Consider the following 26,013-nt stretch of genomic DNA (forward strand, 5'->3'; position numbering starts at 1 on the left):
AGGAAACTGAAGATGACTCAAAGAAATGGAAAGATATCCCTTGCTCTTGGATTGGAAGAATCAATATTATTAAACTGGCCATACTACCCAAATCAATCTACAGACTTGATGCAATCCCTATCAAAATACCCAAGACGGGCTCCCCTGGTGGCTCAGTGGTTGAGAGTCTGCCTGCCGATGCAGGGGACACGGGTTCATGCCCCGGTCTGGGAAGATCCCACATGCAGCGGAGCGGTTAGGCCCGTGAGCCATGGCCACTGAGCCTGCACGTCCGGAGCCTGTGCTCCGCAACGGGAGAGGCCACAACGGTGAGAGGCCCGCGTACCACAAAAAATAATAATAAATAAATAATACCCAACACATTTTTCACAGAACTAGAACAAATAATCCTAACATTTATACGGAACCACAAAACACCATGAGTTGCCAAATTAATCCTGAGAAAAAAGAACACAGCTGAAGGTATAACCCGCCCAGGCTTCAGACTATACTATAAAGCAACAGAAATCAAAACAGCGTGGTGGGACTTCCCTGGTTAAGAATCCACCTGCCAATGCAGGAGACACAGGTTCGAGCGCTGGTCCGGGAAGATCCCACATGCCACAGAGCAACTAAGCCTGTGCGTCACAACTACTGAGCCTGTGCTCTAGAGCCCGTGAGTCACAACGGCTCACGTGCCGCAACTACTGAAGTGCAGCATGTGCCTAGAGCCTGTGCTCCGCAACGAGGAGTAGCCCCTGCTCACCGCAACTAGAGAAAGCCCGGGCACACCAACAAAGACCACACGCAGTCAAAAATAAATAAATTAAAAACAAAAACCAAAAAACAGCATGGTTTGGCACAAAAACAGGCACATAGATCAATGGAACAGAATAGAGAGCCCAGAAATAAACTCACGCACCTATGGTTAACTAATCTACAACAAAGGAGGCAAGAATATATAATGGAGAAAAGACAGTCTCTTCAAGTGATGCTGGGAAAGCTGGACAGCCACATGTAAAACAATAAAATTAGAATACTCCCTCACACGGTATACGAAAGTAAACTCAAAATGGTTTAAAGACCTAAATCTAAGATTTGAAACCATAAAACTAGAAGAGAATGTAGGTGAAACTCTTTGACATAAATCATAAATATTTTCTTGGATCAGTCTCCTAAGGTGAAAGAAATAAAAGCACAACTAAGCAAATGAGACCTAATTAAACTTAAAAACATTTGCACAACAAAGGAAACCATCAACAAAACTAAAAGACAACCTAGGGAATAGGAGAAAATATTTGCAAATGATGAGACATACAAAGGTTTAATATCCAAAATAGACAAACAGCTCATGTAGCTCAATATCAAGAAAACAAACAACCCAATCAAAAAATGGGCAGAAGACTTGAATAGACATTTTTCCAAAGAAGACATACAGAGAGCTAATAGGTACATGAAAAGATGCTCAACATCACTAATTATTAGAGAAATGCAAATCAAAACCACAATGAGGGGCTTCCCTGGTGGCACATTGGTTGAGAGTCCGCCTGCCAATGCAGGGGACATGGGTTCGTGACCTGGTCCGGGAAGATCCCACATGCTGCCGAGCGGCTGGGCCTGTGAGCCATGGCCACTGAGCCTGCATGTCCAGAGCCTGTGCTCCGCAACGGGAGAGGCCACAACAGTGAGAGGCCCGCGTACCACACACGCACACACACACACAAAACAAAAACAAAAAACAAACAAACAAAAAACCACAATGAGGTATCACCTCACATCTGTCAGAATGACTATCATAAAAAAATCTACAAATAACAAATGTTGGAGAGGGTATGGGAAAAAGGGAATCATTGTACACTGTTGGTGGGAATGTAAATTGCTTCAGCTACTACGGAAAACAGTATGGAGGTTCCTTAAAAAACTAAAATTAGAACTACCATATGATCCAGCAATTCCATTCCTGGGTATATATCAGGAAAAAATGAAAACACTAATTCAAAAAGATACATGCACCCCTGTGTTCATAGCAGCACTACGTGCAATAGCCAAGACATGGAAGCAACCCAAATGCCCATGAACAGGTGATTGGGTTAAGAAGATGTGGTATAGGGACTTCCCTGGTGGGGCAGTGGTTAAGAATCCACCTGCCAATGCAGGGGACACGGGTTCGAGCCCTGATTGGGGAGAATCCCACATGCTGCAGAGCAACTAGGCCCACGCGCCACACTACTGAGCTTGAGCTCTAGAGCCCGTGAGCCACAGGTACTGGGCCCACATGCAGCAACTACTGAAGCCCAAACACCTAGAGCCCGTGCTCCACAACAAGGGAAGCCACTGCAATGAGAAGCCCACGCACTGCAACCAAGAGTAACCCCTGCTCGCCACAACTGGAGAAAGCCCAGGCAGCAACAAAGACCCAACGCTGCCAAAAATAAATAAATTTAAAAGAAAAAAAAATGTGGTGTATATATATATATATATATATATATATATACACAATAGAATATGACTCGGCCATAAAAAAGAATGAAATACTGCCATTTGCAGCCACATGGATGGACTTGGTATTATGCTTAGTGAAATAATTCAAAGACAAATACTGTATGATATCACTTACATGTGGAATCTAAAAAATAATACAAACGAATGTATATGCAAAACAGAAACAGACTCACAGACATAGATAACAAACTTGGGGTTACCAAAGAGGGAAGGCGGGGGGGACAAATTAAGGATATGGGATTAACAGATACAAACTACTATATACAAAATAGATGAGCAACAAGGATTTATTGTATAGCACAGGGAATTATACCCATTACCTTGTAATGACCTATAATGGAATATAATCTGCAAAAAATACTGAATCACTGTGCTTGTTCACCTGAAACTAATACAATATCATAAATCAACTATACTTCAATTTTTTAAAAAAAGAGAAAAAAGAAACCTAATTATACAAGTTCTCAGAAGTCTGCTCGTCATAAATGGAGCCCACCTGGGCACAAGCCCTCAAGGTTCCATTGGGCCCCAGTGACCTGCACGTGTCCACTCAGGCCACGCAGGCAGAGGCCTGGACTGCAGCTCATCTGAGTCTTGGCAGGAGTTATAATCCACCAGGACACCGGAGGGTGGGAGCTGCTGTGAGCCCGACTGCCTCTCGCCCATCTACCCACCTTGGAGGCTGTCCTGAGAGCTTCTTATCACCTCCCGTCTGCTGCCCTCCTCAGAAGAAAGCACAGGATAAAAAGGCACTCAGCAGCCGTCTAGAATCAGCTCCCCAGCTCCGGGGTCTCCCACAGCGGCCTTGCAGTCTGGGCCCCTTGAGCTCGGAGTGAGTGACAAGGCCCTCCAGGGGCTGGCACCTTGGGCTTATTCTCCTTTTCACTGTCCGTGGAAATAATATGCCTTGAATCTAAAAGTGGCTCATTGTGCCTTTACCAGCCAAACCAGTCGGGTTGACCTTGGCTTGGCCTTGTCTTGGGTATGAGCTTGACCAGCCGTACCATCACCTACAGGCAGACCTCGGAGACCTTGCAGGTTCTGTTCCAGACCCCACAAGGAAGCAAGTATCATAATAGAGCAAGTCTCGCAAGAAATTTTTTTTGGTTCCCCAGAGCATACAAAACTTCTGTTTGGGCTTCCCTGGTGGCGCAGTGGTTGAGAATCTGCCTGCTAACGCACGGGACACGGGTTCGAGCCCTGGTCTGGGAGGATCCCACATGCCGCGGAGCAACTGGGCCCGTGAGCCACAACTACTGAGCCTGAGCGTCAGGAGCCTGTGCTCAGCAACAAGAGAGGCCGCGATAGAGAGAGGCCCGCACACCGCGATGAAGAGTGGCCCCCGCTAGCCACAACTAGAGATAGCCCTTGAAACGAAGCCCAGAAACGAAGACCCAACACAGCAAAAATAAATTAATTAATTAATTAATTCCTACCCCCAACATCTTCTTTAAAAAAAACAAAAAACAAAAACAACTTCTGTTTACATAACAGGCGGCTGGTTCTGACCTGATGACCTTTCAGACAGTTGCGCATATGTCTTGGGTCAGGAAGGTGGGCCACAGAAGCTTCCTTGCTACAGTAAAGACGACATCTTTAGGATAGAGCCAGACCTGGGTCATCTGGCATAGTCTCTCCCCACCCCTGCCCCATCCCCACCCCTGCCCTTGGCCCCTTGCCCGAGACTGTGATGCTAGAGGAGGCCACCCCTGTCCCACAGTCATTCACCACTTTGGGGTCCCCTAGGAATAAGTGAGTAAACAAGAAAGGGGCTCACTGAGAGCAGCGGTTCTCTCTCTCGTGGGCCTTCCCTGATCAACACGGGGCAGCTCAGCTGGACGAAGTGGGTGCTACTGTTAGCACCAGAGCAGGACCCTGACCAGCCGGGGCCTCATGCGCACTTCTCCTGACTCCTGGGCTGTGCTGATGGGTTGGCTGTCTATAAAAGCAAAACCACAACATCTGTGGCCTCATAAGCCGTAATATACAACACAAAATGATTTGCCTGTGTGCCAAATTTTGCAACTTCAACAGCTATCAGAAGGTCTCACCTTCTCATAAAAGGTTCTTAGCCTGAACAAGACACTCAGGAAAATGTCCACGTTTACAAGCTTGATCTGCATCCTGTAAGGGATGGAGACCAGACTGACCCTCTAAACATAAACCCTAAGACCCTCTAAATATTGACTTTTACTTTTGGTATCTTGCTGACATAGATCAACCTAAGTTGCAGAATTTATCAAAAATATGGACTTTCCCTGGTGGTCCAGTGGTTAGGAGTCCGAGCTTCCATTGCAGGGGCACGGGTTCGATCCCTGGTCAGGGAACTAAGATCCCACAAGCTGTGCGGTGTGGCAAAAAAAAAAAAAAAAAAAAAAAAAAAAAAATTATCAAAAATATAAAATGCATAATTAACAATTCTAATGAAAATTCCTCACAGCGCAGGTGAACATCAAAATCAGCACATCATAAAGTGTCTTCGGGTAGGAGGTGCTCCCAAGTCCTGAATATGCAGATATTAAGCAAGCCCCCACCCGCCCCTCAAACAATGCCTATTCCAAGTCCAGGCCTTCCACTTCCTCAGATCGTTAAACCCAGTCGGTTACACAAGAACCGCCGCTCAGCCTTCTGGCTATTCCTTCAGTACGTCTTGAGTCTGGGACGCTGTCACGCATCAGGGGTGCCTGCTCAGGTCTGGAATACTCAGGGGGCCATCTTTCGGTCTCAGAGCACAGCGCCTCCCCCTGGGCAACTGCTTATTTTCTTGAGAGCTCAGCTATGTATTTGAAAATCAGTTTGTTTCTGATCCAGGACCTCTAGGTGTTTCTAGCAGGAGACTTTTCAGGTTCTCTAACACGCCATTGAGAAGTTAAAGATAGTTAAAATCTTACACTGTAGAGTCTTGGAATCAGATAATTTTAAAATTACCCTGGGGCAAGGACTTCCCTGGTGGCGCAGTGGTTAAGACCCCACGCTCCCAATTCAGGGGGCCTGGGTTCGATCCCTGGTCAGGGAACTAGGTCCCACATGCATGCCGCAACTAAGAGTTCTCATGCCACAACTAAGGAGTCTGTCTGCTGCAACTAAGAACCAGCACAACCAAATAAATAAATATTAAAAAATCATTCAATGCCAACATTGTGAATGTACTAACTGTCACACAAGTGTTCACCTAAACAAACAAAAAAAAATAGATAAAATTAACCTGGGGAAGATTGACAAAATCACAGAAGCTGAGACCATGACACAGGTCTGATCTTCCACTTTGGAGTCCCGACCTCTGCCCCGTCACCTCATCCAGAGGTGACAGAGACATCAATGTCATACTTTACAACCAGGCCTGGAGCTGCCAAGGGGCCCCATCATTCACATCTGATGGCTTAATTAGGCTTTCCAAAAGAACTGGCCTGCTGGGGCTTGCTGTGGTGACAGTTACCCTGCTTGTCCTGGGGGTGTGTGTGTGTGTGTGTGTTGTCATGGGTGTGGCCTGTTACGTGTGTCTGTCTGTGGGTCTTGTCCATGTGCCAGGAGCAGCGAGAAGAGGTATGGAGTCATCTGATGGGGAACTTACCTTGGTGTGAGGCATGCGATCAGAAGCCATGCTCCCTCCGTGTGCCTGGGCCACCCTTTCATTTGCTCATCACCGGAAATGACTTTGAAATGAGGCCAGTTGTAGAACCGTCCTCATCCCCTCCCCCACCTTGCCCGGCATGCCCAGGGGCCCACACGCTTCCAAATGGCACCCTGCCCTGCATTCAGAGGCCTATTACCCAAGCATCTGGTTGCCCATCTCTGACTGGAAGTTAGCTGGAATCCTGCCAGGAGGATGTTACCACCACATCTGCCATCAGAGAAGTTCCATCCCATACCAGAGGCTGGCGGGGAACGGGAAGGTCAGAGTGCTGGTCACACCGCATGACCGGTCTTGGTCTGCTTGTCGTTGAAAGTCTGTGTATGAGGCAGGCAGGCAGTTTCCAGCCGTTCATCTGTCTGAGTCTAGAGACCACCTGGAAGGGAGGCTGAGGAAAGGAGACTTGTGGCCCTCACTGTCCCCCATGACTGCAAGACCCCCAAATCTGCCAAAAACAACTTGGCAACTAGTTCATGTTGGTTCACAGCAGACCCTGGGGGTTCCCTTCCCAGGCATCACAGACCATAGGTTTAATCACCTTCCCTAGGCTGGGTCCAGAAAGGATCCCGCCGGTTCTGTGGACAATGTTGGGGGTGGAGGCACGGGGTCCAGAGAGGGACTCACTGTAAGTTACTCTGCGCCAGCCCTGGGCTAACACAGAGCCAAACTTGCCCTGTTCATGGAACCCTCAGTGTCTCAGGAATTTTTTCATGGTGCTCCTAGGCCAAAAGAAATATCGAATAGTTCTATTTGTGAGTTATTTTAGGTCCAACCAATAAGTACTTAGGTTCTAAGAACTTAGTAGTCACTTAGAAAATATAACACACACCAAGAGAAAGAAAAATGGTGTTTATTTCATTCTTTAATAAACACCACGACTTACTAATTGGCTGTGTGCACCCGCCAGCTTCTCAAACCTTGGAATCAGACCGGAGACCCCCGGCCTCACTTCCTATTCCACAGTGATTTTCACTTTTTATCCCCAAACCACAGGAAACCCAGCTTCTCAAAGATATGACATGAAAGGATCGTGGTGTGATCTAACAGTGAAACTGTGAACCACCTGAACCTATTAATTTGCTCAGAGTGGGTAGGTGTCCAAATTGTAGAAAATTTCATATATACTCTGTGCCCTTGTGAGTTTCCTGCAGGGCCTGGGGACCTTGGTGCCACCACAGATACACTTTATAGAGGAGGAAACTGTGGTTCAGACGGGCCGACCCCCTGCCTGAGGTCGCAGATCCTGGCTCCTGCTGAGGCTGCTGGAACCAAACTTAAGGGAGGGCTCTATGAGGCAGAGGAGAGAGGGGGCCGCCGTTTACAGGTGGAAGAATCTAGGAGACCTGACGCTGAAGTGGGTGTAGACCAGGGTCTGGCAGTCAGCTAGGGGTGGAGGGCGTGTGAGGAGTGAGGAATGGTGTGGCGCCCAGCTTTGGTGGTGCGGATCTGGGGCGCAGTTGGGGGCTCCAGGACCCTCCTGTGGCCCCCTTGCCTGTCCTCACCCCGCCGTTCAAAGCTCCTCGCAGTGGGATCTCAGTTCCCTCTCCCCACGGTGGGGGGCGCCCTCGGGCTGTAGGGATTTGCCCCTCCCACCAGCTCCTGCATCCCTCACAGACATCACAGCTGAGGCTGTAGCCCAGAGACATCAGTAGCCAAGCTTACCTGGGCTCAGACATCTATGCCCCAGGCCCACGCTGGACACGGGGTGACCTGCACTCGGCTCAGAAGTGGACTTGGCCCCCAAAGGAGTCCCTTGGGGAGCTGTGGGCAGAAGCGTCCCAAGCGATTTAAAAAAAAAAAAAAAAAAAGGACGTGGGTGGGCAGGAGGGCTGTGGGAGCTTGAGGCGGCGGCAGCGGGACCTGGGTTTCTGGACTTCGCCCCACCCTCTAGCCTGACATGGGGCTCCATCATACGCCGCTGCGGCCCCTACACACCACCCAGGGCGCTTCTTTGTCCTGAGCCGAGATCGGGTGCGACTGGCAAAAGCCGGCGGGTGTGGGGAGGGGCGGTGCCTCCAGGAGCCAGGACAGCCTGGTGGGCGGGGTTGACGGGACAAACCCGCCCCCCCCACCGCCTCCCCAACCCCGGATCAAGGCAGACTGCCACAGTGCCCAATGAGCACACACCCCGGGCGATCAATGTCCTCCCATGGCAGGGGACTTCCCAATCAGGACAATATACAAATCTCTTTATTGCTCATTTTCTTAAAAGTCGTACCTCTTGGCGGACCGTGGGGATAGGATGTGCAAAGCAGGCGACGCGCACGGCCCAGGCCTGTAGCCGAGAGCTGGGACGGGACTGGCGGGGTCCCAGCCCCGGGGCTGGGCCCGGTAGGGGGTCGTGGAGAGCGGCCCCTGGGGTCGGAGGAGGGTTTCGGCTGTGTGGTCCCTCGCATCCTGGGCCTGGCCAAGAGGTCTCAAGGCCCCACCCTCCCTTGGAGGGGGCTGCGAGGAGGATCCCAAGCTGCCGGTGGCCCGGGGCTCTGGGAGGGCCGTTCCTGAACCCGGGGTGCGCCACGGGTCCTTCCAGAAGTTGGCGCGGAATCATAGGGGCCCCGACCCGAGACGCGTTAAACCGAGGCCGGCCATCAGGCTTGGCCACTCACTGCTCCTCGGGCCCATCGCCTCCCAGCGCCTGTTCGTAGGGGCAGGGCCGGCGGCAGAGACCGGCTGGTTTGGGGCCGGGCCCTGGCCCCGCGGGTGGCGCCTCCTCCTCCGCGCAGCCCGCCCGGCCGCCGCCGCCCTCTCCCTCCGTGTCGCTCTCGTCCGAGTTGTCCTCCTCCAGGTAGCGGTAGCCGCGCACCTTGTGCTGGGGCCGCGGGATGCGGGGCTGGCGCGGGACCATGCCCCGCCGCAGCTTCTGCTCCATCCACAGGTACGAGGCTGTGGCCGCCACCAGCGTCACCAGCAGCACCGTCAGCTTAGCCTGGGCACACAGGGAGGGATGCGGGGGACCCACGGGAGGCCGGTCCTGCACCCTCCCCGCCCAGCCCCTCGCCCCAACAGTCCACTCCCATCTGGGACGCGAGCCCCGCAGCTCCTCTGCTGTCCTTCCCTCCTCCTGGGAGCCGCCCCGCCACCCATGCTTCCTGGGCACCCTCCTGCCCAGCCCTGTCCCTTATGGTCACCCTATCCATCAGGGCCTCGGTTTCCCTAACTGTAATGAGAATCCCTTTGCCTCACAGGGTGGATGTGAAGGGAGGCCTGGCCCTCCCTTACCAGAGCTTAGATTACTCTGTCCCTTACATGTGGGATCATGAGTAATGCGTCTTAGAGGTTCTGACTGTAACAGGCAGTCAGAAATAATTTTAAATCATAACTCAGTACGTACACACGTTCACAGGCATACTCCCTGCTATTCCCTATTCTATTTCATTTTGTAAAAAGTTGGCTGGGACCTGCTAAACTGACCCACCAGTAGGTGAGAGCAGAGGACGAGGACCCCTGAGAGCCAAGAATGGAGACAGACCCTCGGCACCCAGCTCAGAGCCCAACATCTAGAGAACAGGTTACCAAACTACCCACAAGGTGGCTGGGATGTGCCCACAAGGAGAGAGCAAACTGTGAACCCTTTCAGAGACGGGTAAACTGAGGCCTGCAGGAGGTGAAGCGGTAAGTAATAAGCCAGTGATGGGTGTGGGGCCGCCCAGCGGACTTGGCCCAGGGCCTGGCCTGGGGCAGTGGTGCCCTTCAGGGGCTGTGAGGCCAGGGCAGGCACTCAGGAAGTTTCTGTTGTCCAGGGGGTCGAGTGGGGGAGGGGGACTCACCTTCATGGGCAGGCTTGAGCCCAAGTAGACTGTGAAGATGGCCATGGCCTGCCACCAGTGGTAGATGGTGAAGATGAAGTCTTGCCTCTCCTTGTCCTCGTACAGGATTCCCAGGAGCGCTGCACGTGGGCAGGACAGGTCAGAAAGGGGAGAGGTGCCAGCTGGGGCCCAGAGCTGCTCTTCTCCCACTGGTGAACCCCTGATGCCCTGAGCTGGTCCCAGCCCTTGGCAGGAGCGCCTAGAAAGCCGCTGTAAACCGGTCCTGGCCGGCCCCCTAGTGTACATACTCATTATCACGCTGCCTGCGAGCTGAGCAGAGGCTGGGGCAGTGCGCCCCCTGCTGGGATGCAATGGGCCTGTCTGGGACCCAGCTGGGACCCATCTGTGGCCTCAGAGGTGGGAAGTGCTGTGGGCAGTCACATCCTGCCTTCTTCCGAACCCCAGGCACGCAGTGCCAGGCCTGGAGGGGCGGGGTTTCCTCACCCAGGGCTCAGGGAGAGCAAATCGCTGTAGCAACAAGCTTTCTGCAAATCAAACCTGAAGCTGGGAGGGAGGAATTTGTTTGTTTCCCAAAGCATCCTCCCCTGGGTGGGGCAGAAAGAGCATGGGACAGGGAATCAGGAGACTCAGATTCCACCCTCAGGACTGAAAGGTGGAGAGAGTTGGCACAGAGACGTGGATTCAGATGTTGGGTCTGTGGGTGACTTGGGGTAAATGAACTCCCCAGAGCCACTTTTCTCATCTGTAAAATGAGATGACACACATATGCTGTGCTGTGAGGTTTTAATGGGAGAAAGCCTGCACAGCACCTGGCGAATTGTACCCTCGCCAGCCACTCAGGACATTGACACTCCCATCCTGAGGTCCTGCAGTGCGACCGTACCCCATGGGGGTGCTGTGAAGGGACACGGAGCCCCTGCCCCCGGGGGTGGGGCGTAAGAGGAGGGAGGAAGCGGAGCTGGGCAGAAGAGGACGCTGGGATCTGGCCCAAGTCCGGACATATCATGGGCTCAAGGTCCAGAGGCAAAACAGCCAAGACACTGTGGTCCAGGGTGTGGGGCTCCATCCCCTATGGCAGATATAGTCAGTCTCTCTCTCTCTCTCTCTCTCTCTCTCTCTCTCTCTCTCTCTCTCTCTCTCTCTGATGTTGGCTGCTGGGGTTGCCTGCCCAGCCCGCAGCAGGCATGACCTCCACCATGCCATATAGAGGTGATGCTCAAAACTGCTAATGGCACCGGCCCATCAGAACAGATGACAATGTGGGAGGGCCAAACGGCTGTACCCATGTGTATCAGCTGCATGTCACTGGCAAAGGCTCACCTGTGGGCCCAGAGCATCACACAGATGAACTCTGTCCCACCAGGCCCCAGTGCCTCCACCCTAGCAGCCCAGACTTGGGGCCTGGACTCCGCTACTCTGCAGATTGCTGTTGGGATTTTACAGCCTGCTTCCAGCTCCTCTCCATAAAAATGCCATATCTGCACTTACCCCCTGGGGTGTGGACAGGGCCACCTGCTGCATCCCATGCTGCCTGGGGCACAGACCCTGACATCTGCTTCTAGTGTCATGAAAACTATGCCAGGCTGCTCCCTGTCCCCTGGTATGAAATAAGGCATCCCCAATGTGTTTTTTTACACTGTCCCTAAGAGGTGTCCACAGAGCCCCATATCCAGCCCACGGAGCCACAAGACCTCACCCTGACTCCCATGCCCACCCTGGCGGTCCACAGGATGTCCATGGCGTGCCTCGAGGGTGTTCACAGCCCTCCTCATCTGCCCCTGCGGTGTCCACAGGACTCCCTTCCACCCCTAGAGTGCACACAGGGAGCCCCACCTAGCTCCACCAAGTGCATGGGACCCCGTAACAGCCCTCCAGTGTGCCCATCAACCCCATGTCTGTCCCTGGGATGTCTGTGCTCCCCGCAACCGCCCTGAGGTAGCCACAGGGTCCCCTGCCCAGCCATCCAGGGCCCACGGCTATACTCACTGCTAAGCCCCGTCTTGTTGAGGGCACTGCCCACACCCCAGAGCACGGCTGCTGCATAGAGGATCCAGGTGTGTTGCAGGACCCGGGGCGTGGGGGCCCAGAAAAAGAGGCTGAGAGAGAGCAGCACATGCAGTCCAGCCCCGGCCACCAGGGGCACCGGGCGCGGCAGCCACAGCCCCAGCAGGCCCAGGGCCGAGGAGGCTGAGGCGCCCAGGCTATAAGCCACGAGGAGGTACGCCAGGCGTTCCAGGCCCACGGAGCACACGCCATAGCCCTGGGGGAACAGGGGTGAGGGCTGGAGGTCAGCCAGCCCAGGCTCTGGCCCTCCCCATGAGGTCTCACTTCAGGCCACATCCCGCCCTCTCTAGGTCACCGCAGGGCCAGCTTCCTCCGAGGCTTGTGGGAAGGTTCCTCGGGGACAGACAGTGAGAAAAAGCTTGGACAGTGTCCCCAGACACCAAGGCTGAAACCCTCATGGAGCCAAATACTTTACGGCTGTTATCCCAACTCAACAGTGTAACTCCTCTGGAAGTGAGCATGGCCATGAGAGACTTCACAGATGAGGAAACAGGCTCAGAGAGGTGAAAGTAACTTTCCCAAGGTAGAGGGGGGGACGGGGGGAGAGAGGGAAAAGAAGGAGGGGAATATCTGGGCCTACAATTGTCCCTTGGTGTCTGCGGGGAATTGGTTCCATGATGCTTCGCGGACACTAAAACCTGCGGGTGCTCAAGTCCCTTATACAAAATGGGGTAGTACAGTGGGCCCTCCGGATCCGCGAATGCAGAGGGCCCACTGTGCTTGTACATACTTATACATATATATTCAAAACTTATTCGTTGTTATTCTGTGATTCAAATTTAACGGACGTCATATAATTTTATCTGGCAACGCTCTTCAGGCTGCACTTACCAGGACGAGACCAGTGCAGGCAAAAAGCACCTCGAAGCCGCTGTAGATAAAGAAGGGCACGAGGTGGCGCAGGCGGAAGTCGCGCACGTGCTTGAAGGGCAGCTGGAAAATGTTGCCCCAGCCCACGCTGCGCAGGTCGATCTCCTCCGTGGGCCGGTACGCCGCGCCGCAAAGGCCCAGCACCTGCAGGCAAGGAGGTGAGGGAGGGGGCGGGCAGCCGGGCATCCTGGCCCCGCCCCCGGGACCCAGCCCCCCCCGCCCCCAGGCAAATCCACAGATGAGCCCCGCCTCCAGCCCGCAGACACGACCTAGTCACGCCCCCAACGTCTTAGCTCTGCCTCCTGGTCCCACCCCCAGGTTGGAGCCACACCTTCTGACCCTCGGCCCTAGGTCCAGCCCGTGTCACAGCCAATCCTCTAGGGCCCCGTCTCCAGCTCGACCCCGGAACAGGTCTGGACCCCCTCTCACTGGCCTCTGGGATTCCGGACCAGGCCTGGACCTCCTCTCACTGGCCTCTGGGATTCCAATTCCTCTCTCAGTCCGCAGGCATCAGCCACACCTCCGAGCCTCAAGCTCAGCTCCTAGGCTCAGGCCCCCTCCCCAGGACTCAGCCCTAACTCTGGACTCAGAACAAGCCTCCGACCCGCCCTCCGCGAGTCCAGCCCTCATTCCTCTCTCCCCGCCACGGTCCCCAGATCCGACCCCGTCACACCCCCATCCCGGGCCGCACCAGCAGCATGGCCAGGAAGGCCACCGCCATGAGCACGCTCTCCACCACGATGAGGTTTCGGCTCCGCGGTAGCGTCCGCAGAACCGTCTTGTTGAAGCCAATGAGGATGCCCTGGCTGTTAGTGCCTGAGAAAAGGGAGGGTGCGGGGCATTGTGAGGCAGGGAGCAGGGCACACTGTCAGCTGAGCCACAAAGAAATGCAGCAAAGCAGGAGGGTGAGGGGAGGGTAGAGGGGGTGGGCAAGGACCCTGCCGGCAAAGGCAGGGGTCCTTTCGGAAGTACTTTGGAGGTGAGGGCCACTGGGTCTGAAAGCACCTCCCCTCCCTCCTGCCCTATTGCCCCGAGGCTGCCGTGGGAGCCAGTCCACCTCCCACCTCCATATATTCGCCCTGCATTGAGGGTACACTTGGCCCGGAGAGATCCCACAGGCAGCCTCAGCCCAGATGGCACCTCCTCCAGGCAGCCTTCCCTGACGCACCCCACCACCACCCCAGGCTGGATCAGATGTCCTAACGACAATGCCCTGTGCCTCGATCATCAGAGCTGTAGGACACCAGGCTCTCAGCCCTGAGCCCTGTGAGCGAGGGCATCCTTTCTGCCCTTGAGGGCCCAGTGTCTGCTGGGTGCTGCTGGGTGACTCAGTACAGAAGGTGAGCAGACCTTAGGGACCCCACCCCCATGAGCACTAACCGCAGTTCTTCACGTTGAACAGTGTGTGGTTCAGGTCATACAGGTAATGGTTCAGGAAGTAGATCATGGGCAGCTGGGCACAGGCAAAGCTCAGCTGTGGGCAGGAGGGCAGCTTGGGTCAGGCTTGGGGTGTGCAACCGGGCAAGGAGCACAGGCACAATCTGGGAGGGGATCTGTGGTTCTTGGGGGAACAGGAGCCCTCCCACCTCTTGGGGGCAGCCTGCTGGTGGGGGGGTGCCCAATGCAGGAAGACTTCCTCCTGGTCAGTGCTGTAGACAGGGAGGGAATGAGGTGTCTGTCACCAGAGGTAAGCAAACAGGAGTTGGCTCAAGAAAGGGCAGTGGAACTAGAGGGCTGAAGACTGTGGAATGGGCTCCAATATGTGATCCTGGGCCTGGAATACCACCCCCTCCCGGTGTCCCCATACATGGCACTCACGTGGAAGAAGCTGTAGAAGATGGCCTGGAAGACCAGGAGATAGGGTGCATGAGAGCCCCGCGGCGGGCGCTGCTGGGGGCCCTGCTCATCCTGCTCTTTGTAGTGGGAGTACTCGTAGTATTTCTGGGCCATCCTGGACCACAAAGGAGAGAAGGCTCTCCCCAGCCCAACCTCTGCCAGATGCCTCCACTTGCTGCACCCAGGCTTGTGGACTGGCCAGCCAATGTCTCACGAACGGGAAAACTGAGGCCCAGGGGGCGGATGGGGCTGGTCCAAGGTCCCCAAGACGAGGTGGGCAACACAGGGGAGGCTCTGCCAGGTCTCCAGTCTCCCACCCTGCCGCCCACCAGGCTCACCTGGTGATGTAGTTGCCCATGGAGGCCCAAAGAGGAACAATGGCCATGCCCAGTGCCACGGCCGAGGGCACAAGCGTGTAGTAGCGCTCCCAGTAGTTGGTGGAGACAAAGAGGGCGTAGATGCCCACAGCCAGGAACATCATCCACTTTGTGCCAAAAAACCTGCGAGAGCAGCAGGAAGGGTGTGGATGCTGGCACCACAGGCCCGTCCAGACCACTGCAGCCCGAAAGCAGCGCGGCCACAACTCCAGGCCCCAGCTTCCGAGGCCGCGTGAGGTGAGGAAGGACCCCTGGCCTTGGAGTCGAGGGTCCTAAGATAGAGTCTCAGAGACATGGACTTGCTGGTGGCCTCAGGGGAGCCACTCTAACCAGACACCTGTAATGTGGGGTCTGCCCCAACCTCGAGCCTCTCACGGCCACTGCAGGGATAGAGGAGATAAAGCGGGGAGAGGGTGTCATGAGTCAGTGGCCCTTGGGCACATGCAACCCTCATTTGTGTCCTGGGCTGACTCGCCAGCCCCCCCTTCTCCACCCACGTGCGGTGACTGCAGGACCCAGGTGAACAGCTGAGGGACTTGTCCCAAGCTGGGACTGAGGACCAGGGAGAGGAACCCTGGCGCCCCTTCCCCTCTGCACTTTGCCCTTTCAGTCTACTGTGGTCAGTTGGGAAGTTTCTTGTAGAACAACGGCCTCACTGGCTCTGGGAAAATGTTGCACCGTGTTAGAGGCAGGTTGACGAGCGACAGCATAAGGGCCAATTCAGGGCACTGGAGGCTGATCAGGATAGACACAACCATTGCGGTCTTTGGGTTGGTTTTGTTTTGGGTTCTGTTTGAGTATTTGTGTTCATTATTTCCTTTCTTTGTCTGAGTTTCCAGGAAGCTCAAAGCTCAATGACACTGGTTTTCTGACACAATTACTTTCTCTTCTATTGCAGGGTCCTGGTTCTTTAATTATCCTTACCTTGGCATATAATAAATTGACAGACAGCCTCCTCTGATCTATTTGGGGAAGGGCACCCAGCTGCACTGTAAATTTTGAAACAGCAAAAAGTAAAAATACTAGCACTCATTGCTGGTGAGGCTGTGGTTTGAGAAATGACACATACAGCCAGAAGTCAGGCAGATGGTCCAGCCCTTTGGAAAGTCAGCCTGGTAGCTCGGGCCGGGGGGCAAGCATGGGCTTTGGAGTCACTGCCTGGGTTCAGACCTTCAATCTGCCAGTTGCTGCCTGTGGGAATGGGTTCAACCTCTCGGTCTCCCCGTGTCTAAGATCAGAGCATCCACCTTGGACTGTAGGGAATGCGATACGCTTATGAAGCGCCCTGCACATAGGAAATGAAATGAATTCGCCATTAATAATACTGCTAGAAAAAAAATAATAATAATACTGCTAGGTTTCAAGAGCCATAAAGCCTTTTATATGCTTCTGACCTAGTAAGGGCAGTTCTGAGAGTTTATCCTAGGAGGGTTTCTTTCTTTCCTTCTTCCTTCCTTCCTCCCTCCTTTTCTCTCTCTCTCTCTCTCTCTCTCTCTCTCTTTAATTTTAAGATGAGGAAACAGCCAGAAGCATGAAGAGAACAGGCAAAAAAGGAGAGGGAGCCGCAATGTCCAGCCCTGAGCCACAGTTCAGTGCCCCCATATCTGCAGAAGATGCTAACATCACGAAAGTCCCCACTGTGAAGCAGGCCGAGATGTGTGCAGTGAAAAGAAAGCAAAAGTGACATTGCACATGCACACATGCACGCCCATACACGTACTCCAGCTGACAAGGACAGAAATGTTATCCACGCATGCCGGTGGGAAAACAAAGTTAGCTGATTGCCTGGAGGGCTTGGGAGGGGTTTTCTTTTTTCTGATTTCAATTACGATTCTAAAGTTGTTTGTGCGATTGTGATAAAAGAGTTTGAGGGGGTTGTTATTGTTTCAGAAACACAGGGGAACTCATCTAATGTGTCCACTGATCTCTGGGTCCCATATGAGCACAGATCTACTGCCTGGCGGTAGGATACTTGTGGAGGGCAATTTTGCACTGCACCAGATGCCACTAGGGCTCAGGTATGGAGTAGACCCCCTGGGGCACCTGCTCAGCCACACCCTTTTCGGTGAGAAATGTCCCTCAACACTGCCACAGCTGATTGGGCTCGTGGTGAGTTCCTGGGCTTTGCTGGCTGATCAGATTCTCTCCAGAAATTCCACAGCCCTGATGTCAAAAGGTCATTGTAGCTCCAGGCCACAAAGGAGGGCATGAAGATGATGCCACAGGGGGTACAGGCAAGCTGAGGGAAGGAGCCTGAGTGAATTTCTGTTGCTTGAAACCCAAGATGCCTTGGTTGCAAAGCTCTTGTTTCTTCCCCAAACCTGGGTTTCACCCCTTCTCTCTCATCCCTCTAGGGAGGCAAGTTATCTCCCCACCCCACCCTCCAAGAACACCAGGGCAGCTGGAGACCCCATGTCCAACAGCCCTGCACCCCTTCAAGATCAGGGAGACAGCCCTCATAGGGACAGCAGTGTCGCACCTGATGAGCACAGGTGTGTAGAGCAGGGCCACGATGGGGGTCACGTTGATACCCATCAGCATCTTGCTGTCGATGTCAGGCAGCCCCATGTTGCCGTATTTCACCTCCCGGTAGGTCTCATCGTAGTGCAGGATCAGCTGCATCTGCAGGAGGCCTGGGGACAGGGAGCAGGCATGGAGGGGGCGACCTGGCTCTGGGGGCAACCAAGCAGAGGCTGGAACGCAAGCCTGGCAGGGAGCTCCAGGCACCAAAGGGATGCCCGATTCCAATGCCTATGAGGACAGAGGGGAAGCCCAGGCTGGGCCAAGAGTCCTACCTGCCAGTGGCCACGACAGCGACTTGAATCCAGACCCCCGGCCCCCCACGTCCCTCCGCCAGCCGCTTGGACCCCAGCGTCCCTGATTCCGAAGGCAGCAGACCTGCCCAGGGGGCCCAGGGCCCACCCACACACTCACGAAGCCTGTGGCTGGGCCCCGGGGACACTGCACCGTCCCCCCATGTGAGGAGGCCGCAGCTGCAGCTGTGAGGGCGCAGACGGAGAAGTGAAAGAGGAAGGGAGTCGACTGGCCCCAAGGTTTCTCTTTCCCTGAGAAATCTCAGGTCTGGGGAGGGGCGCGCGGGTGGAGGGGGAAAGACTTGGGTGCCAGCACAGAACCCTCCGGGCCGTGCCACCTCGCCTGGCCCGGGGCAGCACGGCGTGGCCGGAGGCTCATCCCGCCAACTCGCGGGGTGCAGCAGGCCACCTACCCAGGTAGACGCCATAGGTGAGCATGCCGCCCGCGCTGGCCGCCAGCACGTTCTTGAGCACGCCGAGCCGCTTGCGGCGGTAGTAGCGGCGCTCCTCCTCCTCCTCGTTGTAGTTGGGGTACGCGCCCACCAGCTCGTCCAGCTGCGGGGCACGACGGAGCTCGCACCCGGCCACTGCACCCCCGGAGCCCCGCGTCCATCCCCGGCCGCCCCCGGCCCCCCTCACCCCAGCCCTGGGGCCGCATCCCACTCCCGCGGGGGAGACCCCGGCCCTCCCGGTCCGCGCGCCGCCACGCCTTCCCCGTCCCCGCTCACCGGGGCCTCGGACCCGTCTGGGACCCCGAGCTGGTCCTCTTCTCCCTGCGCACCTGCGGCCCCCGCCACCGGATAGAGCGGCGGCTCCCCCTCCATGGCTGGGCCAGCCGGAGGACTCGTCCGGCAGCGGACCGCTACTTCCTCCGGGCGCCGGGACCCGCCTCGCCCCGGCCCGGGACCCACCTCCTCCACGAGGGGAGGGCCTGGCGCCGCTGGGGGCGTGCCCAGCGCGTGTGCGTGTGCGTGTGCGTGTGCGTGTGTGTAGGGGGCGACCGTGCGTCCATCGCCCGCCCCAGGAATGCAAGGTGCGAGTTGGAATTCCCACTCTGCCGCTTGCCGACCTTGTGACTTTGGGGATTAACTCCAGTTCTCTGTGCCTCATTTTCCTCACCTGTAAACCAGGGATACTCAGCACGACTTCCAAGGGCTCTTTCGGGATTACTGAGTTAATGCAGAGCCTTAGGAAGGTGCCAGGCCTATAATAACTCCCCTCAGCCTTACCACTGTCACTGTCGTCCCTACCCCACCGCCAGCCCTACCCCTACCACTGTTATCCCTCACCCATTTGGTGTGTTTGCAGGTCAGCAAAGAGCCCTCATAGCGCGGGGAGAGGGCTCCCACCGCAGGACTTGGCAGCCCGTGCCCACCTTCTGGTCACCCTGAGCTTCCTTTGGGCACCCGTAAGTGGGAGTTCTGGCAGGGCCCCTGGGAGGCCGAGATTGTGGGGGCTGCCGGACTGCAGGGGGGCGACCCCCCCACACACACCACCCTGCAGTAGGGGCCAGAGCCTCCTGCCCCTGCCTGACTGGGCACTGGGTCTGGGGCTGCAGTGAGAGCCCATGAAATTTCTGCTTTGCTGGAGCTGACACTCCACAGCTCTGGGTGTCAGCCTGGTTAGAGATACTCTGGGAAGCTTTTAAAAATATTGGTTTCAGGATAGTCTCCTCAAAAAATGGTGTCGGGAAAACTGGGTAACCACATGCCCAGAATGAAATTGGACCTCTGTCTCACAGTACGCACAGAAATTAACTTGAAATGGATCAGGGCTTCCCTGGTGGCGCAGTGGTTGAGGGTCCGCCTGCCGATGCAGGGGACGCAAGTTCGTGCCCCGGTCCGGGAAGATTCCACATGCTGCGGAGCAGCTGGGCCCATGAGCCATGGCCACTGAGCCTGCGCGTCCGGAGCCTGTGCTCCGCAACGAGAGAGGCCACAACAGAGAGAGGCTCGCGTACCGAAAGAAATGGATCAAAGACACATAAGACCTAATAACCTAAAACTCCTAGAAGAAAACACAGTAGATCCTCAACATGGGTCTTGGTAATGACTTCTCGGATACGACATCAAAAGCATGAAAAACAAAAGAAAAAAATCAACAAGCGGGACTACATCAAACTTAAAATTTCTACACTGCAAAAGAAATAATTAAAATAAAAAGGCAACCTATGGAATGTGGGAGAATATTTACAAACTATGCATCTGATAAAGGGTTAATATCCAAAATACATAAAGGAACTCATACAACTCAATAACAGCAACAACAACAAAAACCGATTTAAAAATGTGTAGGTGTAGGGGGGCTTCCCTGGTGGCGCAGCGGTTAAGAATCCACCTGCCGATGCAAGGGACACGAGTTTGAGCCCTGGTCCGGGAAGATCCCACATGCCGTGGAGCAACTGAGCCCACGCGCCATAACTACTGAAGCTTGCGCACCTAGAGCCCGTGCTCTGCAACAAGAGAAGCCACTGTAATGCGAAGCCCATGTGCAGCAACCAAGACCCAATGCAGCCAAAAATTTATTAGTTAATTTTTTAAAATTACCCAGTTCCCCTCCCTCCCCCGACTCTGAGCAATGCACAAGCTGTTCCTTCCAGTTGGAGAGCCCCTTCCCCTGCTCCTTCCAGGAGGGGTCTTTCCCACCCTCAGAATAAGAAGCCATCCCTGATGAGGGGTAGAAACCCCACCCCAACTATTTCCTTTCTTGTTTTCTGTAGTTTAATTGTCCCCCCGGGTGACTCTTCATCACGTCCCGCTCATGCAGAGGATTGTGTCAGGCGCTTAGTAGGTGTTCAATCAATGGGATTGGATGGATGGACGGGTAAATGGATGACAAATATCCACCCCAGAAGGGTTGCTGGGGTGGAGAGCTGGCCGCGTGGAGGGTATGAATTTACAGAGGCTTCTGACTGCAAGGTGGTGGAATTTTCTCGTGCCCAGGTGCAGATATGAGTAAAGCAGACAGGTGGAGTCAGGCAGGCAGGACCTGGCAGTGGGAGATATGGAAGGAGCAAGAGAGAGGGCGGGGCCCAAGGTGGTCCAGAGGCAAGGAGGAGGTGGGAGAGCAGGGATGCAGTGGGCACCGGGGCGCTGTGGTCAGAGAGTGGACACAGGGCTCATTAGCTTGGGAGATGACAAAGTCCAGGGTATGGCCATGGCACGGGGTGGGGAAGGATGACGAGGTCCAGGAGGTCATGGGGCTTGGGGCACACGCAGGCAGTGGGCTTTGCCGCCCCCAGGAGGACGCAGTCCTGTAGAACTCAGCGGGCGGCAGGAGACCAGGCCGGAGGGGAAGGTAGCTGTCCGAGGTGGCTGCTGTGACCGCAGAGGGTGGGTTCAGTGAAGCAGAGCGTAGGTAGCAGGCAGGGGGTCCGGAGGCTCAGCGGGAGAGTGAGGAGGACACCAGGGAGGAGCCCTTGCCCCTCCTAAGAGTGCACCCTCCTGAAACCATATCAGAAAGGGGGCCCTTGGGCCTGGGTGGAGACTAGCATCTGTGGTCTGGAAACGACCTCCCTGTCTGCCACCTTCTGCACCTGCAGCAGTTATGGAAAGAAATCCCTCAGCCAAGTGCACCCGGCTCCTCCAGCTCCTTGGATGGAAAACGGAGAACCTGGGACAAGCCAGGGAGGAAGGGTGGGGGAAGGCCCCCCTTGCCATGCAGCGGGTTCCCCAGGGTGCCTGGTCTTGTCTGGGCGTTAGTGTGGGAAGCCCCTCACCTCGTCTTCCCTCACCCGAATATTTCCTCCCTTGCAAAATAGGAGTAGGTGAAAAAGGCTTCTGCACACTGAAAACAGGATGGAGGGGGCCAGCCTAGTGGCCCGGAGGAAGAGAAGCATCTCAGAGGCCAGAGCAGACCTTTAGGGGCAAGAGAGGGGAGTGTGACACCTGTCAATGAAAATAATCAGTAAACAATCTATAATGGGAATAGAAAAGAGTTTTATCTGAGCCAAACTGAGGACTATAGCCCAGAAGACAGCCTCTCAGATGACTCCGAGGAACTGCTCTGGAGAAGCATGGCTTTCAGCACAGTTTTATGTCTTGTCAGAACAAAGAACATCAAACAAATCAGGGAGACATTCCTTCAAGGTTTCACAAAAAAAACAGATCAGCACCAACACGGTGAGTTAGTATGGCCTTGGCGCCTGGGAAAGAAGTCTTATTATCAAAGGAACACCAGCATTTGCGTCCCAGGAAGGGACGCGTTTCATCTTAATTTTTATTATTATTTTTTAAAATTTTTTATTTTTGCGGTACGCGGGCCTCTCACTGCTGTGGCCCCTCCCGTTGCAGAGCACAGGCTCCAGACGCGCAGGCTCAGCGGCCATGGCTCACGGGCCCAGCCGCTCCACAACACGTGGGATCCTCCCGGACCGGGGCACGAACCCGCATCCCCTGCATCAGCAGGCGGACTCTCAACCACTGCACCACCAGGGAAGCCCTCATCTTTATTTTTACCATGGACATTCTTGACTTCTGGTCAATGCGCCCTTTTCTTTAATGATTAAAGCAGATGTACAGTGTATGTTTGATAGGCCACAAACAGGCTGTTCCAGTTAGCATCAAATTCAAGTTAACTCATGGATAAGCCAGAATGACTTCCCCAGACCTCAGTATGTGAGCATTTCTTTTATTGCACCCAAGGAAAGAGAGGGGCAGTGTCCCAGGCCCAGTGGCTCTTAGAGAGAGAGAGGACGGGGAAGATTTTTAGTTGTCACTATGTTGGAAAGAGGGCAAGCCCACAAAAGTCCTATTAAGGGACAAAGGGAAGATGGCGTGACCTCTGAAGGGGTCAGGAAGCTCCAAGATGCAGCCACCTGAAGCCCCCTCCACCCAGGAGCCCCCCATCCAGCATTTTGAGGTTTCCAGGTGGCCCAGTATTTACCCAGAGCAGGCATGTGTCATCCAAGAAAGGGTAAAGGCCTCTTGGGCGGACTTGTGTGCTCATGGGGAAGGGGGCAAGGCTTATTGAACAGCAGTTGCCTTAGGCAGACCCAGAACTCACAGGCAATTTATATCCCACCAGGAGGGACCCCCAAGATGAAATCGAGCGGAGTGTATTTTATGAACCAGCCAGAAAGCAAAGAGAAGGTAGGAGGGGAGCAGGGACACTGCTCCAGGAAGTGGGTGGTCTGCCTATACCAGTGGGTCCCCCTGGCCTCCCCTGTGCTGAGCCCCACTGACAGCTACTTCTTCTTTTTTTTTTTTTTTTTTGGCTGCACTACAGCATGTGGGAATCTTAGTTCCCTGACCAGGGATCAAACTCGCGCCCCCTGCAGTAGAAGCTGGGAGTCAACCACTGGACTGCCAGGGAAATCTCTGGCAGCTACTTCTTAGATGTTTGCTTTCTGCAATATTGCTTGCTTTCTGTGGGGTCTTGGTCCATGCCTAAAAAAGAGGTTACTGTACCATTTAGGGCCCTAAAATGATTTAATTAAGTCCTTGGAGTCCTTGTTACGTGTGGACTCCTTCTGTGATGTTGGTAACTTTTAATTTTGAATTGCATTATTAAAATCAATTCATTTTAGAACATTTGTTGGTGGGGGGGGGGTCCTGGTAGCTTGTTTCCAAACCTGACATTATGGCACCCAGTGGTTAATGACACTGTCCTAATCTTATTAAAAGCGAAAAGGAAATATATTTACATCTAAATTTTAAATATCGATTAATTTTTAAAAACACTGACATGAAGAATGCAAATTCAAATGTCCCAAGCTGAGTGAGGAGTAATTTCGGTCTTGTTAGCTTTTGACACAGTGACCCTGGATGAATTTGAGAAGCAGGCGCTTTCAGGCCCAGGGCTCCTAGAATCTGCTGACACTCAGGAACTCTGTCAATTACCAAGAAAAACATCTCCAGATCAGTCCAGACTGGGGTTTGGATGTGACTGGCAAACTGCTCCTGGAGAGACAAATACATAAGCAACAGGCTCCCTGGTTAGGCTGGGCCAGTGGGAGGTTCTGGGTTTGGGAGGAGGAGAGAGCCAGGGCATAACTAGGGAAGGGATTAGGGAGCACGTGGACAGTGGCTTGACTCCTCCAGGGTCCCCAGTGTCCACAGAGCAGTCCTACCATGGTCTAGCTTTCCCTGGCTGACCTTGACCCCTGGGGTCTGGTGACACCACTTCCTGCCTTTGACCTTTCCAGGCTCCCTCACCAACCCAATTCCCTGTACTAAATCTTCCCTACTCAAAAGACCTAGATTGGTTTCTGTTCACTAAACCCTGACTTATAAATCCCCTTGTTTCCAGAAAGAATTTTTCCATGGCTTAAGAAGCTGCTGTCAGGGAGCCTTGAGACTTCCTTTGAGGCTGTCCTAGAGGGGACACAGATAAACACAGCCCATGTGACCTGCAGGGCAGAGAATGGAGCGCGGTCAGTGGCCCCTCCCACCCCATCCAGACCTCAAGCACTCCCTGTCACATATACCCTCACTGTTGTCAAGTGATTTTCTCTACACTAGGTTCTATTTTTGTTCTCACTATAAAAATAATAGATGTTCCTTGCAGAAAAGCAAACAGGAGAGATACATATTGCTCCCAATTCGAACACCCCGAGACAGCTCCGGGGGTCTTGTGAAGTGTCACCCCTGCATTGTATCTAAAGTAGCACACAGGGTCCACTGCTGATTCATCTTACACCACTTCCCTGGCATTGAGGCAAATCTTTACCATTTTTGTCTTTTATAAATTTATTTAGTTTATTTATTTTTGGCTGTGTTGGGTCTTCGTTGCTGCATGCAGGCTTTCTCTAGTTGCAGTGAGCGGGGGCTACTCTTCGTTGCGGTGCACGGGCTTCTCATTGCAGTGGCTTCTCTTGTTGTGGAGCACAGGCTCTAGACGCATGGGCTTCAGTAGTTGGGGCACACGGGCTCAGTAGTTGTGGCTCACAGGCTCATTGCTCTGTGACATGTGGGGTCTTCCCGGACCAGGGCTCGAACCTGTGTCCCCTGCATTGGCAGGTGGATTCTTAACCACTGTGCCACCAGGAAGCCCTAATCTTTACCATTTTTTTTTTTTTTTTTTTGGCTGTACGCGGGCCTCTCACTGTTGTGGCCTCTCCCGTTGCGGAGCACAGGCTCCGGACGCGCAGGCTCAGTGGCCATGGCTCACGGGCCCAGCAGCTCCGCGGCATGTGGGATCTTCCCGGACCGGGGCACGAACCCATGTCCCCTGCATCGGCAGGCGGACTCTCAACCACTGCACCACCAGGGAAGCCCCTCTTTACCATTTTTTAAACTAAAAACCATGGGGTTGATGATCGTCACAAGCTGTCAGGAGGTCCCCGAGCTGGGATGTGCCAAAGACCCTGCCCAGTGCCTGGTACAGCATCCAGGATAGATATTTCTTTCGGCTGAGACTCCTGGGAGAGGGGGTAACCCCCACCCAGCTCCTAACCAAGAGTTCGGGGCACCCTGGAGATACTGCAGGCTGGGGACTTGGGGCTGGCTGGGTTAGAATCCCCATCTGTCCCTCTCCTGTGTGACCCCAGCCCAGCCACTGTCCCTCTCTGAGCTTGTTGTTTCATCTGTAAAGCTCAGACCATAACATCTGAGAATTACACGAGAATTTGTGTCAAGTGCTTGGCGCAGGGCTTAGCACACAGTAGGTGCTTACTAAAGCTTTGCTAAGTGAGCACATGGATGAGTGTGGACCGTGTCCAGGCACTGCACCCCAGTGGCCTCTGACTGCTCCTCAGGGTCACACTGGCCTCTGTGGGTGTCTGCTGGGGGGAGCCAGGTGGTCCTGCCTTCAAGGCTGGGAGGGGGAAGGAGGTGGGGGCAGGGCCCCAGGACAAGGCCTGGGAAGGCGACTCCCTTAGGAAGGTGGGGAAAGGGACAGAAAAACCTTTGCACCTATTGAGCACCTACTGTATACCAGGTGCATTCCAGATGTGCTCTGATTTCGCCCTCACTGCAGCCCTGTGAGGCAGGTTGAATCAATCCCATTTCGCGGGGAGGAAACGGAGGCCCAGAGAGGGGCCTAACTTGCTCGAGGTCACCCGGCAGATGGGCTGCAGAGTCAGGTTTGAATCTGTCAGCAGGTGACGTGGTGAGGTGCTCTTGGGCAGGTCTGAGGCTCTGTGAGCCAGGCTCACCAGGTGAGGGAGGGAATGATGAATGAATGAATGAATGAATGATGCCTTAGCCCATGACCAGCTCATCCTCCCCCACCTC

General features: G+C 54.4%; 1 protein-coding gene across 1 annotated transcript; it reads right to left on the reverse strand.

Moving 5' to 3' along the window:
• Positions 1 to 8,280: 8,280 nt before the first annotated feature.
• UNC93B1 (unc-93 homolog B1, TLR signaling regulator) lies at positions 8,281 to 18,764 on the reverse strand. The gene is made up of 11 exons (XM_059069351.2): positions 18,568 to 18,764; positions 18,253 to 18,394; positions 17,506 to 17,659; positions 14,988 to 15,149; positions 14,632 to 14,764; positions 14,194 to 14,287; positions 13,505 to 13,629; positions 12,775 to 12,957; positions 11,866 to 12,139; positions 9,880 to 9,998; positions 8,281 to 9,038 (listed from the first exon to the last, which is right to left on the reverse strand). The coding sequence occupies exons 1-11, from the start codon at positions 18,661 to 18,663 to the stop codon at positions 8,715 to 8,717; spliced, it is 1,806 nt and encodes a 601-aa protein (XP_058925334.1). The 5' UTR covers positions 18,664 to 18,764; the 3' UTR covers positions 8,281 to 8,714.
• Positions 18,765 to 26,013: the final 7,249 nt, after the last annotated feature.

Source organism: Kogia breviceps, chromosome 7 (genome assembly GCF_026419965.1).
Source record: "Kogia breviceps isolate mKogBre1 chromosome 7, mKogBre1 haplotype 1, whole genome shotgun sequence".
NCBI classification, from domain to species: Eukaryota; Metazoa; Chordata; class Mammalia; order Artiodactyla; family Physeteridae; genus Kogia; species Kogia breviceps.